The sequence below is a fragment of the Aquarana catesbeiana genome, linkage group LG02 (assembly GCF_042186555.1).
Source record: "Aquarana catesbeiana isolate 2022-GZ linkage group LG02, ASM4218655v1, whole genome shotgun sequence".
In the NCBI taxonomy this organism is placed as follows: domain Eukaryota; kingdom Metazoa; phylum Chordata; class Amphibia; order Anura; family Ranidae; genus Aquarana; species Aquarana catesbeiana.
In genome coordinates this window covers 598,138,555-598,164,451 of record NC_133325.1, presented here as the reverse complement: position 1 = coordinate 598,164,451, position 25,897 = coordinate 598,138,555, and the positions used below count along the sequence as shown (strand labels likewise).

The window sequence follows — 25,897 nt, the reverse complement described above, 5'->3', positions numbered from 1 at the left end:
TCAGTCCCATGATTAAGCCCTGTGGGTGGGACAAACCATGTCCAGGGCTTGGAATAGACGGAGTCTAGGCTGAGGCTGCTTCCACTCTTTTTACATGAGGGCTTTGTGTGATCTGCGGTTTCATGGGGCTTCTTTTCCTTCAATCACCGTGACCACATGCTCACCAAGTAAATAACTGTCATTCATTATTACTATTGTGATGCTGTGATTGATCACAGTGATCACATGGTGTATATGACTAATCACAGAAGCCCCTGTGACCATACATCGCATCACAATAGTAAACAAGAGTCATGAGTAAAAGCATGAGTGTTAAAATGATTGCTTATGCAGGGCGGACACAGACACAGCCCGCTCTCCGCTATGGGCGGTCGGATGTAAATGTGATGTCAGTTTACACATGACTGCCAGACGGATGGGGAACAGATCCCCATCCATCTGTTTAGAGGATTAGATGACAGTGGGTGTAAACATACAAAGCCGTTTACACCCTCCGCTCCATGGAAGAGACTGGCAGGTCCGATCGGGTCCGTCTGAAAAACTGACTGGTGGATCCAATCTGCCTGCTAGTGTGAAAGGGGCCTAACGGAGAGAGGACTACACACAGATGGAAATTCACCTGGTTCCTGCTGAAGTTGTTGAATTTTGATCTGTGTGTTCCTAGCCTAATTTACTGTAGAATACATTGTGTTTTGAAGATTATGAAATACAAGTCTATCATTGCAAATTGTTGACCAGTTGCATGTTCAGCCACTTTGTAAGCTTGCTGGTTAGTTGCTATATATTTTATTTTTTTTCCCATTGACCTTTGATTCTTGTTACTGCTTGATTTTAAAGAGGTTGTCTGAGGTCATATAAAGATGACTGTAACGATAGACTTGCACTGTTGGTTTCACAATAAGTGTAACTTACTTTATCCTAATAACTAACTTTATATAATCCTGTTTTTTTTTTTTTGCTTCCTGTTGCGTCTTGTTAAACTAGTTAAATTTTTTAAATGTTAAGGTTTGCTCATGTTTCAGATTTGTCTGTACTAAATCAAAGCAATCTACAGCCCAAATTTATTTTTTATGTTTTTGGTTAGAGTGAGTGAGGCTTAGAGCTTCTGTCAGACTTGCTGTGTCCCAACAGGGGTGGTTTTTCTGTGAGATTTTAAGTGGTTGTGTCACTAAGGAGACAGATTTCTGTCCTATTATTATGCCACTGATTGCTGGAACAAAAAGTGAGGGGGAATTTCTACTTGCAGGGACCCAGTCAGCAATAATATGACAGAAGTTCTAAACCTCCCTCACATTGCTTGATCATTTATTACAGTTTGTAATCCCATTGGGATTTTTTTTTCCCCTTTACTTTTCTGCCACTCCTCTTATAGTCTGTAATTGGGGAACTATCTCCCCCCCCCCCCCCTTCCTATTATCGCATTATATTCAAATTTTCCAAATCGGGACAAAGACAGCAAGATAAGCGCTGGACAATTGCCAGGTCACAATTGCAACTGAAAAAGGTTTCTGCTAATAGTCTGACTGTTTTTTTAATAGTTTTTAACCACTGAAGGACTGCCCTGCTGTGATTTCCTATAGTAGAAGCAGATCTGTGGGTGCCAGGCAATGGATGTTCGCCAATCATGGGGGAGAGATGCATAATGGAGCTCTGCTTATGTAAACAGAACGCTTTTCTGATGGGGAAAGTGATGGATTTTGTGTCCCTGCAAAGCCTCCGCTTTTTTTTTTTTTTTTATTAGCCAATAGGAAAAACGATCATCTGTTTCATCATTTGTTGCTATGTTTTTAGATTTTGTCATTTGTTTCCTGCCCCAAATCTGCCCGATTCGAGCGACAAAAAAGAATCCAGAACTTGTTTGAGCTTCAGGCGTAGGGCTTCAGGCGACTTGGAGTAGAGATGTGAACCATCTCCATAGAGAATAATGGATTTTCCGAGTAAGGGGTCGATCCCCTTACCACGTGATCAGCTGTCAGCCAATGACAGCTGATCATGTGACCTAAACAGAGCCGGTATTCGGCTTTTTTTTCTCGTGAGGAGAAAAAAAAAAGGCGATCGGCGACTGCGAGAGGGACATCGGTCCCAATCGTGGAGAGGCTTCTGTGTGCCCACTAGCCTCAGCTACCAGTGCCCATCAGTGCCCATCAGTTTCGTCTTATCAGTGCCTATCGGTGTCTCCTTATCTGTGCCCATCAGTGCAGCCTCATCAGCGAATATCAATGAAGGAGAAAAATTACCCACTTGCAAAAATTTGCAAAATTTTATAACAAACTATTAAACGTGTTTTATTTTTGAAAAAAAAAAAAAAAAAAAGTTTGTCTTTTTTTGTTTTAGCAAAAAATAAAAACCCCAGTGGTGATTAAATACCACCAAAAGAAAGCTTCATTTGTGTGAAAAAAAAGATAAAGATTTCGTTTGAGTACAGTGCAGCATGACCGCGCAATTGTCATTCAAAGTGTGACAGCGCTGTGAGCTGAGAATTTGGTCTGGGCAGGAGGGGGTTTAAGTGCCCAGTAAGCAAGAGGTTAAAGCTGATCTTCACTGCATCTGAGCACCACAAACCAAAAACACAATTTTAATTCATTTTTCATATTCAAAGCAAGCTCTCCAATCCATCCATATCTTAATGCTTTATTTTGAGAAATCACTTTGAAAAACACCCCTCTAGCAATTCTGGCCGTGGACATCTTGAGTAAGAGCAAATGATTCATGTAGCATATGGAATCCATCTGCCCTTAGATCAGGCATGCATCCAGGAAAGTGTGCTTAGCTGAGAAACCCCTCCTCCTCTCCTAAAGACTCCTGGGATGTATGACCTCAATAATATGATATAATTTCCTATTTACTAATGCTAGCAGCATAAGGATTAAAAATTCAGTGTTGATTCGGAGAGTGACGTTCCACTTTTAAAGTGTTTTATCTTTAGTACTCGTTCACACCGAAACGCGGTGCAGGAATCTCGCGTTTCACGTTCCTTTCCCGCACCTGTTTGCCGCCCGCCCACTGTCATATGACGTGATGGACTTTGAGCAGGGATATCTGATTGATGCCTGTAGCTACAGACATCGTTCAGATATTGCCGTTTTCAGCCGGAAATTCCCTACAACATAAGAACGATCATAGCGGCTGTTCCACCGCTTGCTCGTTCTTACAGGAGGCGAGAGGGGACGTCCCCGCCGCCCTCCGGTGCTTCTACCGTGTCACCGCTACGATCGGTGAGTCGGAGACAGGATCCGCTGGCCCCGGATGTTGATTATAGAGATTTCCGGCGGACCAGATGGTCACTGGAGTCTCTGATTTTGGAGGCCGGGTGCGATGTTATGACGTCACGCCTGACCTCTGCATTAAAAAAAAAAAAACTCCGCCTTGGTTGGAAAGCCGTGATCGGTTTATTTATTTTTATTTCAGGCTTCCCAGCCTAGTGGTGAGATGTGGGGTCTTATTGACCCCATATCTCACTGTAAAGAGGACCTGTCATGTCATATTCCTATTACAAGGGATGTTTACATTCCTTGTAATAGGACTATAAAAGTGATCAGAATTTTATTTATTTATTTTTTTTCAAAAAAGTGTCAAATTAAAAAAAAAAGTAAAATTAACAATAAAAAAAACATTTTTTAAAGCGCCCCTGTCCCCGTGTGCTCGCACGCAGAAGCGAACGCATACGTAAGTCTCGCCCACATATTCAAACCATACATGTGAGGTATCGACGCAAACGTTGGAGCGAGAGCAATAATTTTGTCCCTAGACCTCCTCTGTAACTCAAAACATGTAACCAGTAAAAAAATTTTGAGCGTCGCCTATTGGGATTTTTAATATCGAACTTTGGTGCCATTCCACGAGCGTGTGCAATTTTGAAGCGTGACATGTTAGGTATCTATTTACTTGGCGTAACTTCATCTTTCACAATATGCAAAAACATTGGGCGAACTTTACTGTTTTTTTTTTTCTTAAAGCACAAAACTGTTTTTTTTTTGTTTTTTTTTTTTTTTTTAATAAAAGCGTTCGGAAAATTGCTGCGCAAATACCGTGCAAGATAAAGTTGCAACAACCGCCATTGTATTCTCTAGGGTCTTTGCTAAAAAAAATATATAATGTTTGGGGGTTCTATGTAATTTTCTGTCAAAAAAATGATGATTTTTACATGTAGGAGAGAAATGTCAGAATTGGCCTGGGTGGCAAGTGGTTGAAACCCGCTGGGTGTGCAATCTCTTTTGAGGTTATCAATAGATTCCTAACACCCTAAACGCAGATCACAAATGAAATGCATTTGTCTGCACTTGATTGCATGGAACTGCTGTAGCATGTGATCCGGTTACAGTGCGTTTTTTTAAGTCATACGTGCACTACTTTTTGTGAGATGAAGTGCGAACTCAGACCATTTGTATGAAAACCACATTGCACTGAATAGCACAGGAACATTGCGCATGTTCCTGTGCGATTCCGGTGCAACTTGAAACCTACAGGAAAAACTGATAACACCGGATCCCTGTTCCTAAGAACTTGGCTGTAGCGATTCTGAGCTGTCAGGTCTCCCGCAGATACTACAGCGATCTGGGGGATTTTAACTTCTTGCTGCTCTCTTATCTCTTCTCCAGTCTGTACTGCCTGGATGGACCAGATGGTTTCGGGCTGGTCAGCACCATCCGTGTGACAGTGTTGATCAATAAGAACCATCTGGTCTGTCCTGAAAAAGGGCAGCACGAATTTCAAATCCCTGGACCAGTGGAGTGGCTGCGGAAGACCTGACAGTTCAGGATCTCCACAGGTAAGTACAATTAGGATTGGGAGGGGAGGGAGTCAGGTCGTTGGGTCACACTTACAGGTTTTTTTTTCTGTAAAGGTGGATTTAATTAGTGTAAATTAAAAAAAAAAAAAAATGGTTTCAAGAATGTAAAAAACAATAACACTTAAGTTAGCACAATTTATTGTATAATGTGAAAGATGTTACGTTGAGTAACAAGCTGTGCATGTCAGAGTAAGAGCAGGAAGTTCAGAAATGGTCTGGGGTGAAGTTGCAGACTAGTGCGGGTTCCTGTTATGGTCCTCCTATATTGTGAATGGGTAATGTGTAGTCCCATGCATGGAAGAGGATACAGCATGCTTAATGTGGTGCCCTAAAAACAATAGTCTATGCGGTTGTACACCATTGGTGAGATTTTAGAAGGTCTGATGTAGCTAATAGACTAAAAATGTCTATAAAGGAAATTTGTTTCCATTCTAAGGGTTAGGTACCTGCCCCAGTAGCAAGCTAAATATACAACATTAATTATTCTGCTGTATATCGGGAATGTGGGTTAGAATTTTTTCCTTTTTTTTACTTGAAACGGAAACCGTGCAATCATAAATGAATATGTAAGATTTAACACTTGTACTTGACTTTATGGAGTATGCATCTTTATTTACAAATGACCTCCTTTGAAAATCGAGTGGCACAGCACCAATTTAGTGTACATGGGAAAGGGTATGGCTTAAAATTCCTTATTTTTTTTTCTCTCTCCACCCAAGGCAGATGAAACATGAGATAATGGGCAACTTGAGTTGACACCAGGCAGCTTCCTAAACTGATAGATATCTATATCTCTCTTTTGGCATGTTTGCTGGCTGTAGTGCTTGTTTACAAATGTAAAATGTAGTAATTTGTGCTCTGGAAATCATAGCACATTTATAATAGTTTTGTTTTTTAAGATTCACTTGAGTATACATTGTTGACACATTTAGGCTAAGTCTTATTTCTTTGTTCGCCATAATTTATATGCAGCTGACATATCATAGTTGATGTAGGTGATAAAGCAGCAGTGACTTGTATACCATATAGTTGTTTAAGATTATGGTTAAGGCCTCATGCACACTGGACCTTATAAAAACGCTAGTAGCGTTAGCTGCTTTTAGTTTTTTTGCTAAGAAAAAAAAAAAATACTCCCACAAAAGCTTATGGCTTAAAAACGCTGATAAAGGACAAATAGCTGCATTTTTCAGCTTTTTTAAAATTTTTTTTTTGCCTTTTTAAGCGTTTATCATGGAGCGTTTTACAGCTGGAAAACACCTCATAAAACCCAATAGTTTTTTTTTTTTTCAGTCAATAAATGCTCCTGCCAAAATACGCTGATAATAGCCTATGTGTGAATGAACACATATGATAACATGCTGGTGAATTTACTGGCTGCAGAAAAACACCTGAAGCCAAAAACTGCAGCTGTAAAAAACGTCCGGTGTGCACGAGGCCTTATAGTAAAATAACTCAATGTATGCACAAAAAAGATTTAGTTATAATTTACTTTAGTTAATCTAATATTTATTTTTTAGTTTTGTGAATTAATAGCAGTTTTCGTTTCTTTACAGGTTATGCAATGGTCTCTGCAAAACGTTCGGTGTTTAAGGTGGAGCTTCATAAGACAGACGTATGCCGACTTGTCTTGCTTAAAGGGACTATAATTTTTTCTCTTGCAATTGCTACATAAGCAGACAAAATTGCAAAGATCTGCCCTGTGTCGAGTATGACAGCCACGACTCGTGGCTCTCCGGTTGGAGGGAATGAAAGTCAAGGCCAAGCTCCCGATGGACAGTCCCAGCCTCCACTCCAACAGAATCAGGTGTGCTCCTCAAATTATTTGCCTTGCTACCTCAACTGTGTCAAATGTTGGTTATATAAGTATGCCTGTTAAGCGTGAAATATGGGGGCTGCCATTTTTTGTCTGTCTTCTATGCAAGATACCAATCTGTCTGGCTTCAATGTTTGCAGTGACATGGAACAAGCTCTTTATCGCTTTTGTTCTTGGTGTCAAGTGATCACAAAGCATTGAAACCAGACACACCATCAGCATAACAGCTATACCCCAACAGAGTTCAGAAAAGAGGGCCTTTTTAGAAAGCACATTCCTGCTCTGGATCCAGCAAGTTGAACCTTATACAACGAGTACCCCGTACTTTGAGAGCTTATTTCCCCATCCTGATAACTTTGAAGCCTTGTGTCCTGTGGGCACAGAATTTAGCAAAAAATGGAACATCTCCACTGTGGGCCCAGTTATTCTTGCATTGAATGCTCAATCTATGATTTATATTGAGGGTACCCCCCTCCTATTAAAAGTTATGTAAATAGGCATTTGAAGAGCTTTCTGAAATCCTTCTTTGTGCTAGCAAGGCCCATCCCTACAGCAAACCATTGACACTTTGGCTGTTGCCCAAACTTTGGCTACCTGGGATAAAAAAAATCCATGATGAACTTTTCTCCTGATATAAATAATCCTGCTCTTAGGTTACAGCTCTTGCTCCCACCATGTTCCACATCCACTGTGCACGTCCGAGAGAAATCATTCGGCTCATTATTCATGTTACCTCTAAACTGATGACCTGAAGGTGCTTTTAAAGCATCAATACTTCACAGGAAGTATGGATAGATTTAAAAAACTCTTGTACCTACATCTTGGTGGACACAGTAGACATGTATATGGGAAATAATTTACGCCATGAACCCACACGGGTTGAACCGGATGGACTAGTGCTTTTATTCAACTGTACCAAAATTTTAGGGTACTGAAATTTGTCACCATTTCACGGGCATGCACAATTTTCATGTTCAACATGTTGGGTGTCTTGTTTTCTCAGCACAACTTCATCTTTTATTGTTTTTTCCAAGATTTGGGTAATATTTTGCATTGTATGTGTCCTAAAATTAACCTTGCAAAAAGAAAACCTGCTCCTGGCTTACACTCTGTACTCCGCTAACGCTCGGTGTCAAATGTCAATGAGAAGAAAGTCATTTAAAAAAAATTAACACCTGCCATGTGACGCTACTTATGTAATGATACTCTCCAAACATTTGATTAAAATATAAATACACAGTGCACAAAGTAAAAAAAATTGGGCAGAAACCACATTCAAAATTAAAATGAAACCAGATACCCTCCTCCGAAAATGTCCATTTAACCACTTCAGCCCTGGAGGATTTGGCTGCTCAATAAATGGAGCACTTTTTATAATTTGGCACTGCGCTGCTTTTTAACTGGAAATTGCGCGGTCATGCAATTCTGTACCCAAATCTGCGTCCTTTTTTTCCCACAAATAACTTTCTTGTGATTGTATTTGATTGCCTCTGCGATATTTATTTTTATTTTTTGCGATATAAAATATATTTTCTACTTTTTGTTATAAAAAAAATGGAATAAACACAATTTTAGTCTTACATTTAGGCCAAAATGTATTCAGCCACGTCTTTGTTAAAAAAAAAAAAAAAAAAAAAAATGTCAATAAGCATATATTGGTTTGCGCAGAAGTTATAGCGTCTACAAACTAGGGTACATTTTATGGAATTTACGCAGCATTTAGTTTGACTACCTATATCATTTCTTGAGGTGCTAAAATGTCAGGGCAGTACAACCCCCCCCCCCCCCCCCCAAAAGACCAAATTTTGGAAAGTGGACACCCCAAGGAAATTGCTGAGCCCATTGAATATTTTATTTTTTTGTCACATGTGATTGAAAAATGACAAAGAATTACTCAAAGTTGTCACTAAATGATATATTGCTCACACATGCCATGGTTATATGTGGAATTACACCCCAAAATACATTTTGCTGCTTCTGAGTATGGGGATACCTCATGTGTGAGACTTTTTGGGAGCCTAGCCGCGTACAAGACCCTGAAATCCAAGCACTGCCTTCAGGATTTCTAAGTGTGTAAATTTTTGATTTCACTCCTCACTACCTATCACAGTTATGAAGGCCATGAAATAACAAGATGGCACAAAACCCCTTCAAATTACCCCATTTTGGAAAGAAGACACTTCAAGCTATTTGCTGAGTGGCATGTGTTGAGTCCATGGAATATTTTATATTTTGCCACAAATTTTGGGATAATTTTAGTTTTTTTTTTTTTTTTTTTTTTACACAACGTTGTCATTAAATTTATATATTGTTCAAACATGACATGGTTATATGTGGACTTACAACCTTAAAAAACATTCTGCTGCTTCTCCGGAGTATGGGGATACCACATGTGTGGGAACTTTTGGCAGTCTAACCGCGTACAGGACCCCAAAATCCAATTACCACCTTTCTAAGGGCGTACATTTTTGATTTCACTCCTCACTGCCTATCACCGTTTCGGAGGCCATGAAATGCCCAGATAGCACCCCCCCGCCCCCCCCCCCCCCAAAAAAAAAATACCCCATTTTGAAAAGTAGACACCCCAAGCTATTTTAGGCATGTTGAGTATTTTGCAGATCTTGCTTTTTGTCACAAGGTTTTGAAAATTGAAATAAGAAAAAAAAACTATTTCATTTTTTCTTCATTTTAAAAAATAAATGAGATCTGCAAAATACTTACCATGCCTCTTAGCAAATACCTTGGGGTGTCTACTTTCGAAAATGGGGTCATTTGGGGGGGGGGGGTTGTGCTATCTGGACATTTCAGGGGGTCCTCGTAACTGTGATAGGTAGCGAGGAGTAAAATCACCTCCTACAGTGCTGGAGTCACTGATTTACGTATCTGGATAGAAAATGCTGTTGCTGTCAAGTTAGATGAATCAGTGCTGCAGCTGAATGGCATAACTGAAAAGCAAACAATGGTAACAATAAAACATTAACTCAATAAAACAACTTTTTTTTTTTTTTTAATCGCAGATTGTGCCTAAAAAATATATGCCAAAGCATGGGGGCAATTTGCCTCTAATGTTAGGAGCAAATCTCCCCTTCACCCCTGCCCCCATTCTTTGGCATATATGCTCTTTATTTTAACTGTGGTGGTGAAATAGCCTTCTACAGCACTGGAGTCGCGACTTTGCTCCCACGATAAGTAAATGCTGTTGCTGTCAGAATAGATAAACCTGTGCTGCAGCTGAATGGCGTACCTGCTAAACAAATGATGGGTAACAATAAAAAAAGTAACATTACAGTATAACAGTAAGACATACCATACCTGCAAAGCAAATACAATAAAACACAGTAAAAATAAAACATTACAGTTCTAAAATACAGTAACAATAGCGAGAACAATAGATATAGAAGAATAGAGCGTGAATGTAAGAGAGAACAATAGTGAGAGTAGAAAAATAAAATGACAACTCTCTTTGGCTTTTTTATTTTATTTTATTTTTTTTTATTTTTTATGCTTTTTTTTTTTCTTTTGCAATTTTATGTAAACTGTAAACGTTCCAGTTTAGGGTCTCTCAAAATGTGATGGCCATCTATTCTTTCGAGACCCTGTGTAAGTGTGCCCTAGGACTGTTTAGTGCGTACCCTATGCTAATACTCCACTAGTGTGTGGTAGCGTTTGAAACAGTCACCAATGCAGAGACCAGGTTGGTCAGGACAGGAGAAACCATAAAAGTGTGTCACACCTAAAGGTTGTATTCGTGGACACAGAGTGGTTTCTCCACAACACCAGTCGCCATTGGAACTTCGACTGTCTTATCTGCGTGAAGGGAGGACAGAACGAAAACATTCCCATTATCCCTCTACTTCAATGCGAGCAAATTATTACATTTCAAGCAGGCTCTACAAGCCGTTGGGGGGATGCCCCGGCGATTAGATTGCACGGTGTCACATGCAGCAATTCCACAATCAAAAAGGTGACTAAAAAGTGGCAATAATTGTCGATGTACAAGTGGTACCCCTTTCCGAATAAGGGTGACACCTTGTTCCACACAATCTTACCAGCGCTTCCTATGTTGGATGGGCAGTTCTCCGGCTCTACGTGTCTTTTCCCTCGTAAACCATAAAACTAACTGTATAGCCTGTTGCCCTGTCACAGAGCTTATACGTCTTAACCCCATATCTGGCACGCTTGCTGGGAAGATACTGTTTGATAGACAAGCGGCCAGAAAATGTAATCAGGGACTCATCAACGTGGACAACTTGATCGGGAGTAAACAAGGCTGCAAACTGTTGGTTGAAGTGGTGTACGAGGGGCTGAATTTTGTAGAGCCAATCAAATCCATGGGCACCACAAGGACGACAGAGTTCATTGTTAAAGTGCATAAATCACAAGATCTGCTTGTATCATGTCCTGGTCATGCAAGCAGAGAACACGGGCATATGATGAATTGGGTCAGTGGACCAATATTACCGCAACTCACTTTTTTTAGTTCTCCCCATGAGGAGGAATAGGCCTAGAAAGGTCCTAAATTTGCAAACCGTAATAGGTTTCCAATCTCTGGTAAGGGTCAACTGGGGATTAGCGGCAATGAATTGACCAGCATACAAATTGCTTTGGTCCACAATAGATCTATAGAGATCTTCGGTGAAAAAATAAAAATCAAGTGACGTAAAATCAACTGTTTCCACCTGAATTCCGAGTTGGCCAGTGAATGGGGCAAATACGGGTACTGCAGAAGTGGTGGGCTCCCAATTTAGATTGGCAAATGCAGCGGTAAGGGCACTATGAGCTCGACGAGCCTGTGTTTGTTTTCTTGGTGGCTGCAGGACACTACTTGCGCTAACCACTGCACCAGCTTGAACTGCACTTATGGGACTCACCACGTCATGAAGTGTTACTGCAGTGCTGGATGTACAACCAGAATGTACTAGACCGCTGGTACTTGCCAGCTCACCAGAAGGATGAGTGGCACTAGTACTGTCTCTCTGCTCCATACGAGAGCCCTGCGGTTCTTGCACCTCAACAGCAGAAGAACGGGGTCGGGTACGCCTGAACTGATGGACCACTACTCCGTCATCAGAGCTATCTGTCGGGGTGCTGCTGCTGTCTACCCGTTCATATACTGAGCCTGAATCTGACAGATGGGTGACTGCCTCTTTATCTGTCATGCTTAGAAATGCTGTCATGCTCCAGAAACGTGTAGGCCTCTTCACTACTGTACCTTCCATTGGACATTGTGGCCTCTAAATTTACTGGTATAAATAGTAAAACTCACAGAAAAAAAGAGCTATCAAAAAGCGTTCTCAGGGATCAGACCTGGCTCTGTGAACACTGTAGTTGTGTTTTGTGTACGTGACCGTGCTCGATTGATACTGCACTTGGGTGGGCTGGGTGAAGGCGCTAAACGCAGGTACTAGCAGGTATCTGGGCTGATCCTGCTAATGCTGCATTTTTGGGAACCCTAAACTACTGGGGGTGCTAATATACCGTATTTATCGGCGTAGAACGCACTTTTTTCCCCTTAAAATCGGGAAAATCCTGGGTGCGTGTTATACACCGATCCCCCGTTGATTGTGAGCGGGACTGTGAGCGGAGCCGAGAAGAGCCCACAGTCCCGCCCAATCCCGCCATTGGACCTGTGTTATGTTTATCATAGGGCGGGACTGGGGCGTCACTGTGAGCGGAGCCTAGAAGAGCCGAGTACACTCGGCTATGTGTATCTCGGCTCCGCCCAGTCCCTGCGGCTCTCGCTTCGCCGAGCCCCTGTGATCTCGGCGGCGCCATATTTAAATTTGTCCAAGGCTGTAATGACAAGGCTGCAATGGACACTGGGGGCAAGACTGCACTGACAAGGCTGCGTTGATGGGCATTTAAATGTAAGTTTTTTTTTTTTTTTTTTTTTTTTTTTCCCCTTAAACTTCCCTCCGAAACTTGGGGTGCGTGTTATACGCCAATAAATACGGTAGTTCTGATTTAGATCAAATATATTGATTAATTCAGACACTATACTACTAAGGGAGGTGTATGGTGCATGCGTGGGTGTTAGCGCTACTGGCACAAATCTGATGCTGCCTGGGGTGACGTGGACCCTAACTGACGCTAAAACCTAACTGATGTCACCCAGATACCCTGATGCTATAAAAACCTGACGGTGACAGTGACTAGTAACTGGCTAACTACACACTCCCCAGGTGATAAAGGGATTAAACCTTTATTTGGGGGGAGCCCCTCGACCTAACGCTGATTAGTGTCACAAATGACACCAGTACAGTGATCAAAGAAAAATATGAAAACTGCACTCGGTGACACTGATGGGGAGTGTAAAGGTTAACTAGGGGGGCGATCGGGGTGAAATGTGTGCCTATGTGCACTGTCAATGTAGTGTTGGTGCAACTCATGTTTGGATGTCCTTTTTCTGGAACGGAAAAGAATTCCAGAAAGGGAGATGACATCACTTCCCCTGCCTTTGTTTACGCTCACAGGCAGTGTTCTGGCGAATGGGAGACTGTCCCCTGCCTGTGTTTACACTTACAGGCAGGGGACCGTCTGCCATTTGCCAGAACCGATCACCAGGTCCAAGTCAGAAATCATTGGCCCGGGCCTGGAGACTGATCAGTTCTGATCTTCGCGGGTGTGCCAGGAGTGCGCGTACCCCCTAGGCAGCTGCGCGTTCAACGCACAGCTAAGACCCCTTGCCCAGGAGAGCCAGCCTGCCGCAGTATAACTGCGACAGCTGGTCCGGACCCGGTTAAATGCACAAAATGGGTTGGATGCTCTGCGGAATAACCAAACACAAGTTAAAACCTTTGCAAACCTGTAAATTAGTCATTGTTCATAAAGAGCCGAGTCCTATAGTGTACAGTGGCATTAACTGAGTGCATTGCATCTGCAAATGTATTTCATTTAATAACACTCCTGTGTTGGTAATTCAGGAGATAATACATAAGCAATATCCCAATGCACACGAGTCATGCTAGGCCTTCCTATGTCTTTAGTGGTTTAGAGAAGATATCCTGTTTTCAGCATATCCCATGCCACACATCTTTAAACCACTCTGATCCCAAGTCTGCAGATATATGGACATCCATGTCTTTCATAAAAGACTTGGACACCAAAAGACAGTCCTTGGAAACAAAGGCTCTGTTTTGCATAAAAAAGTGGCCAGCCTGTATTAGGCCCCCACTAAGCCACAAACAAATCCTGGCTGCACACACCAACAAGATATGGGCTAGAATCGATCAAAGCTGGTTCAATTTGCATGCCACATCCCTAAATCTGGTGTATCAAAAAAGTATCTGTAGTAACATATGGGAATTTTGAGGCACAACATTTTAGTAAAATTTGTAACATTTTATTGACTTTGTTTTTTTAAAAAAAGATATAAACATATAATAAAATCCAATTTTAAAACAGTCATTTTAAACCTCTGCAGTGATTTTATAGCAAGTCTTAATGCTCAACATGTTTTATGGACATGGTGCTTTTCATCAGGAGATAGCAGACTTGAATTGCTGCCATCTAGAGTGACAAAATTGATCTTAACCACTTCAATACCGGGCACTTATACACCTTCCTGCACCAGACCAATTTTTAGCTTTCAGCGCTGTCGCACATTGAGTGACAATTGCGCGGTCATGCTCCACTGTACCCAAACAAAATTATGATTTTGTTCCCACAAATAGAGCTTTCTTTTGGTGGTATTTGATCACCTCTGGGATTTTTTATTTTCTGCTAAACAAATAAAAAGACTGTAAATGTTGAAGAAAAATTTTTTTTTGTGTGGGTTTTTTTTTTTTTGTTCTAAAACTTTGTAAATAAGTTTTCTCCTTCACTGATGGGCAGTGATGAGGTGGCACGGATGGGCACTGATGGATAGTACTGATGGGCATCACTGGCAGGCATTGCTTGGCACTGGCATCCTTTGTGGGCACTGATTGGCGTCCCTGGTGGTCCAGTGTGGGCCTCCTCGGGTGGGGGGGGGGCTGGGGGGCTGCGCTGATAATAAGCACAGACCCCCTCCCCTGTCAGAAGAGCAGCCGATCGGCTCTCCTCTTGTGTCTGACAGACGCGAGTGAGGAAAAGCCGATCAACGGCTCTTCCTGTTTACGTCGTGATCAGCCGTGATTGGATATGGCTGATCACGTGGTAGAGTCTCCGTCAAAGACTCTTCACCTAGATCGGAGTTGCGGTGTGTCAAACTGACACACCGGAACAACGATCACCGTGATACAAATATAGTGCATTTTCACACTTCCTCCCCAAGGACTACAATAATGTGTATCCAGATATTCCTCGCAGTTCAACCATACGTATCACAGGGGTCCCCTCCCCTTTCTTCTCCTCTAGCTTAATTCATTCTATTTAATGCTTTATTAGTTCTTTCAATCGGTGGGTGACAGAAGTATCACCCACATCTTCACTTAAAAATTTTATAATCAAGGTTAATTGTGTGTTCCCCTCCTAGGGGGCTTAATCAAGGGTTAAATTACACATGCCTTCATTCCAGAAATGTCTTAACTTCAAAACTTAATATTTACCTTTTTTATATGTTGCAGTCAAAAATGATTTAGACATTTAAAATTTCTGTTAGCGTGGTGACACGGTGGTCCATTACCCAGGTGATTAGTAAATAAACTTCTCTCATATATGTTTATTTTTTGTTCCTCACATTCAGATGATAAAATAACCATGATTTAATTTGGTTTGTATTCCTCACATTTACTTAACCACTTCACATCCAGGCCATTTCTGACACTTCGCTCCTACATGTCAAAAATCATCATTTCTTTGCTATAAAATTAGATAGAACCCCCAAACATTATATATGTTTTTTTAGCAGAGACCCTAGAGAATACAATGGCGGTCATTGCAACTTTTTATCTTGCACGGTATTTGCGCAGCAATTTTTCAAACGCGTTTTTTTTTAAAAAAAAACAGTTTCATGCTTTAAAAAAAAACAAAACAGCAAAGTTAGCCAAATTTTTTTGCATTGTGTGAAAGATGAAGTTACGCCGAGTAAATAGATACCTAACATGTCACGCTTCAAAATTGCACACGCTCGTGGAATGGCGCCAAACTTTGGTACTTAAAAATCCCCATAGGCGACGCTTTAACATTTTTTTACTGGTTACATGTTTTGAGTTACAGAGGAGGTCTAGGGCCAAAATTATTGCTCTCGCTCTAACGTTCGCGGCGATACCTCACATGTGTGGTTTGAACACCGTTTTCATATGTGGGCGGGACTTGCGTATGCGTTCGCTTCTGCGTGCGAGCTCACGGGGACAGGGGCGCTTTAAAAATTTTTTTTTTTTTTTTATTGTTAATTTTACTTAAAAATTTTTATTTTTACACTTTAAAAAAATTTTTTTTTTTTTGATCACTTTTATTCCTATTACAAGGAATGTAAACATCCCTTGTAATAGGAATATGAGACGATCAGTCCTCTTTACAGTGAGATATGGGGTCAATAAGACCCCACATCTCACCTCTAGGCTGGGAAGCCTAAAATCAAAAAAAAAAATAAAACGATCGCCGCTTCACAGCTGAAGCGGCGCCGTTTTTTTGAATGCAGAGGCCGGGCGTGACGTCATAACATCGCGCCCGGCCTCCGAACGATCATAGAGACTCCGGCGACCATCTGGTCCGCCGGAAATCTCTATGGTGAACATCCGGCGCCGGCGGATCCGCTATCCGACTCACCGATCGCTGAGGTGAGTCGGTAGTAGCACCGGAGGGCGGCGGGAGGGGGGGGACGTCCCCTCCCGCCGCCCGTAAGAACGATCAAGCGGCGGAACAGCCGCTATGATCGTTCTTATGGTGTACGGAATCGCCGGCTGAAAATGCCGGTATCTGAATGATGTCTGTAGCCTCAGACATCATTCAGATATAAGCCCCGAAAGTCGAGGACGTCATATGACGTCCTCCGGATGTCAAGTGGTTAATAAAAGTAGAAATGTTATAATAATGGTGATAGTGGTATTCTAATATTAGCGATAATGGTAGTACGGAGTTAAACGGAGTAACATTTCTCTGTGAAACCATACTGCCTTTGCACAGTACAAATAGCCAATAAAAATACAAACCTATCACAAAGACAAGACGAGGGGGAAGTTAATACTGGTTGTAGGTATTTCCAACACGGCAAGATCAAACGCTGACAGCCATATGCTGTCTCGTTTAGGCAGAGGTTAACAAAATCTGCAGATTAAATGAGAGGATAAACTGTCAGTTACTTAAAGTGGAGTTCCACCCACTTACTGCGCACTGTAAACGAATTGGATATTTTAAAATTTTTTTTCTCAGCACCTACTGTATATTTGCTGTATTCATTTTTCACTTCCTCCTCCCTGGCCGCGGCCCATCGCATCATTTCCTGTTTGCAATGCCTTCTGGGAAGGGGCGGCAACTTCCTCTGACACTGCCGTTGCTATGGAAACCTGACCTGAAACCTATTACACTGCTTGTGTTGCACTGAGCATGTGCGAGATCTGCAAGGATGAGATCCAGGAAGAAATACAGTCTGGCTTCAGATGCCCACACTTAAGATGGCCACGGCCTGCTGTAAGTTTATAAAATAACAAACTACTGCTATAAACTAACAAAACAGACCTTAGTTTACAGACTAACTTTACTAGACTACATTAGGCTTGTGTATTATAGGGGTATTTTTACTTAAGTATAATTTCGGCAGGAACACCACTTTAAAGAACTTTATGCTAAAACGACGGAACTATTGCTGGTAGACAGGGTGACTTTCCTCAGTGGAACCACACTGCCTTCACACAGCAATTAAGTAATTACTATTAATACCAATCTGCCACTAGGACAAGACAAAGAAAGGATAATGCTGATAGTGGATGTTTCAAGCATTGACAGCCATGTGCTTTCTTTCTTTCTGTAGTCTGCAGATTTAAAAGAAAGAATAGACACTGAGTTCTTTAAAAGAAAAGTAATTGTTAAAGAGAACAGTCCTCCAAGGATATGTCCTACCTGTGTCAATTCCACGCTGCCAAATGAACCTCTAGCCTGTTGACAGGCTATAGAGATGGGAGAGTAAGACACCCTGAGCCCACTGCAGCATATAAGAGAACTAATCTTCTCTAAATTGTCCCCAGGTGTGGTCCGGCAGACAGGATCAAGGATCTCCACCCAGATCCTAGCCCACCATTTTGAGGAAGGGCAATGCCCATATCTGAATCCACATATCGCAGCCACTAATAACCACCCCAGCTAAACATCAGAATAAAGGGCCCTGGTCCATTTTAAAGGAACGGTGCAAAACTAATCTCATCATTCAGTCCTGGAGAGGTGAGAGCCTTTAAATGGTTAATCCACCTAGTTTCACGTTGTAAGACCAATTTGTCAAGTTCTCCCCCTCTAGGTTCCTCTCGTACTAGGGCGTCCAATTAGGGTATTAAGCTTTGGTATGTAATATGCATGGTCATGGATACGTTTATGAAAAGGGCATTTGGTCTTCCCCACGTAAAAGGCACCACAGCTGCAGGTCATGAGATAGACCACTCCCGCCATGGTTCAGGGGCCTAAATCTTTGCCCATTAGGCAACATACATGTGCATTTTGCGAGTGGAAAATGAGGGTTGGCGAGGAGCTGGGCTGCCTGGGAGTTGGGGGGGGGGGGGGGGTTGAGCTATCAGGCGGGGATGAATGGGAGCAGAGAGGGGGGCTGCATCATTATAGCATGGAGAAAGAGGAGACCCGGCTTTATCACAGAGCGGGGTTTGCACACTGTATCAGCTTGTGTTACAATTGCAGTCCGCTTGCCGTCATACACAGCCCTGCCCTCCTGACCCCGCACCTGTGACAGACAGAACATGCCCTGGCATTGGACCGGCGCTGTGACTGTCTGTCACAGGTGTGGGGTTAGGAGGGCGGGCTGTGTGTGACGGTGCACGGACTGCAATTGTAATGTAAGCTGTTACAGTGTGCAAACCCCGCTCTATGATAAAGCCGGCTCTACTTTTCCTCCACGCTATAATGATCCGGCCACCCTCTCTGCATGGGTGAGGTTGTAATGATGGACACGGGTGAAGCTGCGGTAGTGGGCACTGGTCACGCTGTGTTGAAGGACATGGGTGAGGTCCATCAATACAGCCGTATTGGTGGGCACAGGTGATAAAGTTAATATTTATTTGTGTAACCTAATTATGCGTAAAACATTTAAGTGTCATTTCATGAGAATTTTTTGAGATCGTGTATAGGGGCGGGATATGGTAGGGGTTGGGTGGGGCAACTGGTGGCGAGTAACCCTTAAGGCCTGGCTAGTAGCTCAGGACTTGAAATTTTGAGCCCTGTACATGTCACATTCCCTAATGTAAGTACATTTGGGGCACTCTCCGCATTTAAGTACTTAGAGGGCCCTCCTGTATCAATGGAGGTTGTGTAGTTACTATGGACTAGTTTGTCTTTTTTATACTATTATGATGGGTGTATAGGTAGTGACGAATTTGACAGTGTCACTTGTTGGAAGGTCCAGAATTTTCCATTCCAATTTTCCATTTAAAAAAATTCCGAACGTGGGCGGCCAGAAGCTTTTTAATAGGCTTTTTTCAGGCTTTTTTTTTTTTACTGTATCATCAGTCTTTCTCTGAGGGCCAGGGCCTCCATCTCTAAATCTTGTGGATTGGAACAATTGTGTTTTAATGTGTAAATATTGTCCATAGGGAATACTCTTAATTAAATTAGTGGGATGTGAGCTATTAGCTCTTAAGATGATGATGTTACCCGCTGTTTCCTTTCTGAACAATGATGTGGCCATCAGGTTGAATGGACACATTAAGATCCAGAAAGATAACATTGTTAGATATAGTGTAGGTGAAATGAAGGTTGAAAGGCATAGTCTAACTTGTCCAAAAATGCTAAGTTAAAATGTGGCACAGGTACATCGACAAGTCCTCCCTGGCAGATGGAGAGATGTCGCTCCCACAGCCTCCACATCGATTGCCACAAAAGTAGCTCCCTTGGGAAGGATCGCTCCCTCTAGGGGTACGAAGGTGGCCCGGGGTATCCTTGACAAAGGAGGGAAGGCTTATTACATGAGACATTAGAAAGAAATATATAAATTTGCTTGCAGGTTCAGAGTAAACCTCAATACCTGAGATTGACGGGCTGGAGGATCAGTGGCGTTTTTGTGGATTTTCGGTAGCGAATAGAATACCAGCATTTTGGGATATTTAACTGCAAGGAACTCGTAAGTCTCCTTGTCGATCATCCCCGAGTTGAAGGCGTGTGCAATTTAGCAAATTTGAACAAACTATCCTTGGGTACTATTTTTTTGTACCAATTTTTATTGGTCAGAATTTTTTGGCACATCTTATCATATCGATTTGGGCGATATGGGGTCGGATCACATATATGCAAATTGGACGCGTTTACGGATGTGTATACGTGGCAGTGGCGGCTCATGCATTGTGGGCGGGGCGTATGGGCGCCGCCGCTTCCTTATCCATGCGCCTGACCCCTTTCAGGATGCTGGTGCATGGATTCCTATGGCCAGGGTGGGCTTTGTGTGTTGTGATGGTGGTGTTGTGGGTTTTTTTTTCTTTTTTTTTAAGCACCTGATTAGAGCCAGAGGCTCTAATGGGCTTCAAAAAAGGATGGGCTTGGGGCGCAGAGTGTGCCCTGATCCCACCCAATTGTGTGACCATAGCGAAGGAATTTTTGCTATTTTAACACTACACTGCCTCTCCACCAATCAGGAGGCAGGTTGGCGAGACCTGTTTCCCGATTGGCCAAAGCGCCCAGGTGATCTTATTGGATGCCTAGCGGGTCTTTGGCAAGCAGGGGAAGCATGAGGAGCAGACACCTCTGCCGCCGCTGCTTCCCACACTGTGAAGGAATGTTATGGATAGTGGAGACACAGAAGGATCCTCTCCACAGCTCGGTAAGTGCCGGACCTGGGGGGGGGGGATGCTGTCGGTGCCACAATATCTGTATTGCTAGGCTACTTACCCTTACCTCTGGTATGCTGAGCCGTATACGCCCGACACTGGGTGGAATACAGGGGACGGAGTAGGCTGATTCTACAAGGGGTGGGGTTTATGGGAAGTTGGATCAAAAAGGAAAGGCGGAGTCCGGCGCACCCCCCCCCCCCCCCTTCCTAAAACGCCGCTGATGCATGGTATGAGATATGCTGAAAAGAGATGACATGTTCTCTCAACCACTGCAGGCATTGTAAGGCATAGCATGACTCTCCGCTGTGCATTGGGACATTGCATATCTATTAAATGAATTAGCAATAGAGGAGTGTTAATAAATTTAATACATTTACAAATGCAGTGCACTTATTGGTTTCCACTGTACACTGTGGGCCCCCAGCCCTTTATGAAGATGGACTGACTTGCAGGCTTGCAAGGGTTTTAACTTTACTAAAAAAAAAAATGCGAATGAAGTCGAAATTAGAATAAAAAAAATAGGGCAGAGCCAGATGTCAAAACACACGCCCGAGATTGCACTGGATAAGTTCTGGGATGTATACATGCTTTTTTTCCCTATTGTCTTATTCACATGTGCGTGTTTTTAACCGCTAATTTAAGTTCTTACCAGATTTACCCTGTTGAGCACTTGGCACTTGTGTTTTTTTGTTTTGTTTTTTTTTTAATACATATCTGAGCTGTGAAGGTGATCCTTGTAAGGAGCGGTTGACTTGATTCCTATTAAGTATTGGACCTCAACGCATAACGCATGTCACTAAATAAAACGCATGCTCAAGCAACAATGATAAATGTGCACATATGTGCTTATAGAAATCGTATACAACACACAAATGTCTCTTTAAATCCAATAGTGAATGAGATATCGTAGAATATAGTTAAAACAAAAAATCCCACAATGTGTCATAACCTCTTCACTGTGACTTCAAATCTTCATGAGAGCATATGAACAAACACCGCTGCTGTGCACAGATGGGCGTACCCTTATATACCTTATAAGTTGGACCTCGCTGTGTTTACAGAGGCCACGCAGCACTTGCAGTATGTCCCAAGTCCTCCAGTTAAGAGTTATGGCCAACCATTCCCTCATACAAAGATCTTCTTTATTAAAGCACTCAGGGGATCAGAGTATAGGGAAACTTCATAATGTAAAACCATACATTTTTTTTATATATACAGTGGGGACGGAAAGTATTCGGTATACTGAGCAAAGGGTCTGAATACTTAGGACCATGTGATATTTTTATTTATTTATTTATTTTTTTAATAAATCTGCAAAAATGTCAACAATTCTGTTTTTCTGTCAATATGGGGTGCTGTGTGTACATTTAAGAAACAAATAGTTCCGCGCTTAGGCAAAAATGGAACTGCAGCCCCCCCAGCACAGAATAACACCTAGGTGAAATCCTAAATAATATAAAGTACAAAATTGGGGCGATTGGCGCTGTTCTACTAAATCCACTCTGATGTACAAAAACATATGTGTAGAAAAATATATAAAATATTTGTTATGTAGGAATGATAAAATATCAAGCGTGTGGGAAAAACATAAATAGTGTATGTGTAAAAAATATATATCCACAATAAAGTGCAATGTGTGTTATCACATAAATAATAAAAATTAAAAGTGATCCAAACTAAATTGTCCCAAGACAAGGTGAATAAATGTATATAAAAAACAATAATAAAAATACCAAAAAAATACTTAAAAAATCCTTAGTGATAAAGTCCTGTGCTAAATGTGTACATCAATGGTAATAAAACATATTAATGTTAATAAAAAACATATATTCATGTGTATATAATAGTGTTTAAACCAATAAATGATCAGTCCATGAAAACAAGTGTCCCCAAAAGAAAAAATCCATAGGAGATTCTTCTTAAAATGCAATAACGAGTCTCTTCAATCACATAACAATATTCTTGATGGAATAGGTACTCCCAGCCTTCCAAAGAACCCCCCTTTTGTGCCCTCACTCACCGGAAGAATTCACCCCTGCAGGGGTATTGAGCCTGTAAACCGTATCCCGCAGCAGTGGTCTGTGGTGACAGTCCTCCGTCCTACTCTCCCCTCCTGGTATCCAGATCACCTCCAGTCACTCCCCGACATGAACCTCCATATGTTTACAAAGCAAAAAAGAGCTCCATCGCGTAAATCCGATAAACTCAGCTTTATTGTAAATAAGATTAAAAGAGGGGAGCGAACAGTGCTCCGCTGGCTGATCACAGTCAGAGATGTGTGGAATGCAGCGCGGGGTAGCGTGCGTTCCACCGCCCGTTCCTCAACCCGGAAGTCAACTGTACAAGCCAAGACGTATGCGTATCACGTGGCCACGCCTTACGCGTTTCGTCATCAGATGGCTCAGATGACGTCTTGATGACGAAACGCGTAAGACGCGGCCATCGCGGCTGGAGTACCTATTCCATCAAGAATATTGTTATGTGATTGAAGAGACTCATTATTGCATTTTAAGAAGAATCTCCTATGGATTTTTTCTTTTGGGGACACTTGTTTTCATGGACTGATCATTTATTGGTTTAAACACTATTATATACACATGAATATATGTTTTTTATTAACATTAATATGTTTTATTACCATTGATGTACACATTTAGCACAGGACTTTATCACTAAGGATTTTTTAAGTATTTTTTTGGTATTTTTATTATTGTTTTTTATATACATTTATTCACCTTGTCTTGGGACAATTTAGTTTGGATCACTTTTAATTTTTATTATTTATGTGATAACACACATTGCACTTTATTGTGGATATATATTTTTTACACATACACTATTTATGTTTTTACCACACGCTTGATATTTTATCATTCCTATATAACAAATTTTATATATTTTTCTACACTCATATATGTTTTTGTACATCAGAGTGGATTTAGTAGAACAGTGCCAATCGCCCCAATTTTGTACTTTATATGCTGTGTGTACATTAATGAGTAAAAAAAAAAAATTAACTTTAAATGATTTTAGCAAATGGCTGCAATATAACAAAGAGTGAAAAATTTAAGGGCGTCTGAATACTTTCCGTCCCCACTGTGTGTGTGTGTGTGTGTGTGTGTATGTATGTGTGTGTATATATATATATATATATATATATATATATATATATATATATATATATATATATATATATATATATATATATATATATATATATATATATATATATATATATATATATATATATATATATATATATATATATATATAATATTCTAGTGTTCACAGGATGTCACTTTAAGAGCTTTCCCACAATAGCAAGGTAATGGTATCAACTCAATGTGCCCAATGTGATGACGTCATGAAACTTCGCTCACTTGCTGCTTTGTGTCCGTACTGGACATTCTCAAAGGTTGAGTTGTGGCAGCATCATGTCTTCCATACAGCTAGCTAGATAGCAGTATATAAACATGTCGTGTTACCACAGATTACAGCGTGGCTCTAGGCAGCTAGCATAGGTTGCATTGGCAATATATAATCATACCCACTTTCCTCAGATTACAGCGCCACTCCTGGTACACTGTAGCTGAAAGAATTAGGCCAAACTGCATCCTAACAAATTTGTATATAAGTTTCATAATCAATTTTAGGAATTGCCTGCTCCTTGCAGCTGCAGGCTGTTGGTGTAGTTGTGTGCTAGGAGTAGAGCTGTAATCTGCAGGAAGCCGACTTGTTTATACAGTACCATGCAAAAGTTATAGGCAGGTGTGAAAAAATGCTGTAAATTAGGAGAGCTTTCAGAAATGGGAAGTGCTAAGTTTATTTTTATGACTTAAAACGGTAGTAAACCCCGCTTGATAATTTTTCCCTGCAGGTAAGCCTATATTAAGGTAATACAGCCTGTAGGTAAAATGAGCGTCTCCTAAACGGATTTACCCTGGATACAACCAGTTATGTTACCGGCGCATGTGCTCTGAAGGGAGTGGGAGGACGACATGTCATCCCTCTCAGCAGTGACATTACAGCGCTGGAGGGCTTCTTTCCAAGGTGAGCGTTTCAGAATGTGCTAGTATGCAATGCATACTAGCACATTGACATCACCTTGCAGGTGTTTGTTTTTTTTTTTTTTTTCTTTCTCCCCCCCCCCCCCCCCCCCCCCCCACACACAGCCATGATCATTGACACTGCATACACTCATTATTTATACTGCTTTCCAGCCCTTCACTAACTGCCTCCTGCTACAGCCAAATATTTCAAACTTTTCCTCGTCTAGCAGAGCACCTGGGCCCAGGCCGAGTCCGACATTCGTGTCTATGGATGCCGAATGATGGACTCAGGAGTGAGCCTGCAAGTTAACCCCCCCCCGGGAGAGCGCTTCTCCTAGGAGGTAATCTGATGCGTGGAGTAGCCGCGAGAGCCGCCGTGGGACCCCAGAAGATGAGGTTCGGAGCCACTCTGTGCAAAACGAGCTGCACAGTGGAGGTAAGTATGACATGTTTATTTTTAAAAATCGAGTCTTTACAATCACTTCAAACCCCAGTCTGCTTTGAAATCTTTGCCTGGGGGAGATCTTGCTGATGCAGTATAACTACCTTGTGTCTTGTTGTTGTGCTCAGTCTTGCCATGGTGTATGACCTGTGACATGATACTGTCTTCCACAACCTTACCTTAGTAGCAGAGTTTGGCTGTTCCTCACCCAGCTCTAAGCCTCCTACACAGCTTTTTCTTTTTCAGTTAATGACTGTGTTTTAACCTACATATGAAATTGATGATCATTTGCACCTGCTTAGTATAATTGGTTAATCATATTCCTGACTCTAATCTTACAAAATCCAAGATTTTGTGCAAGTGTAAAAAGTGTGCATGTGTAAGCACTGATGCTGGTTTGAAGCCAAAGGGTAGTCACTCCAAATTTTGATTTTTCTTCTGTTCGCTCACTTTGCATTTTGTAAACTGCGATAAACAATTAAAATATATATTTTTGAAAGCATTCTTTACAGCATTTCTTCATCTGCCTAAAACTTTTGCACAGTACTGTATGTTGCTAAGTTAACCCATGCCAGCTGCCGAGGGCTCCGCTGTAATTTGTTGGAAGCCAACTTGTTTACATGCTGCTATGGCAACCCTTGTTTGCTGTATTGAAGACTTGATGCTGCTCTGATTGTTCCAACCTTTGAGAAAGTTCGGTATGGATGCAATGTGTCATATTGGTGGAGCTTCATGACCTCATCACATTGGGTAGAGTCGTGGTGCCATCTTGAGTGTGCATTGGGACATACTATAAAACACAGTAAGTCCAGCTTATAAGTTGGTGTGCACAGAGGTTGTGTTTGTACATGTGATCTTGGTGAAACGCATTGTGCGATTTGTATTTGTTGGGACTATATGCTG

The 25,897-nt window shown here is 41.6% G+C and overlaps 1 protein-coding gene across 4 annotated transcripts in view; it reads left to right on the top strand.

The window, feature by feature from the left end:
- USP9X (ubiquitin specific peptidase 9 X-linked) overlaps positions 1-25,897 on the top strand; it is a 365,419-nt gene that overhangs the window by 48,087 nt on the left and 291,435 nt on the right. For all 4 annotated transcript variants that reach the window (XM_073616321.1, XM_073616319.1, XM_073616322.1 and 1 more), the window contains exon 2: positions 6,343-6,593. In XM_073616321.1, the coding sequence (XP_073472422.1) occupies positions 6,498-6,593 (96 nt within the window). In that variant the 5' untranslated portion in view covers positions 6,343-6,497. The remainder of the gene's footprint in view (positions 1-6,342; positions 6,594-25,897) is intronic.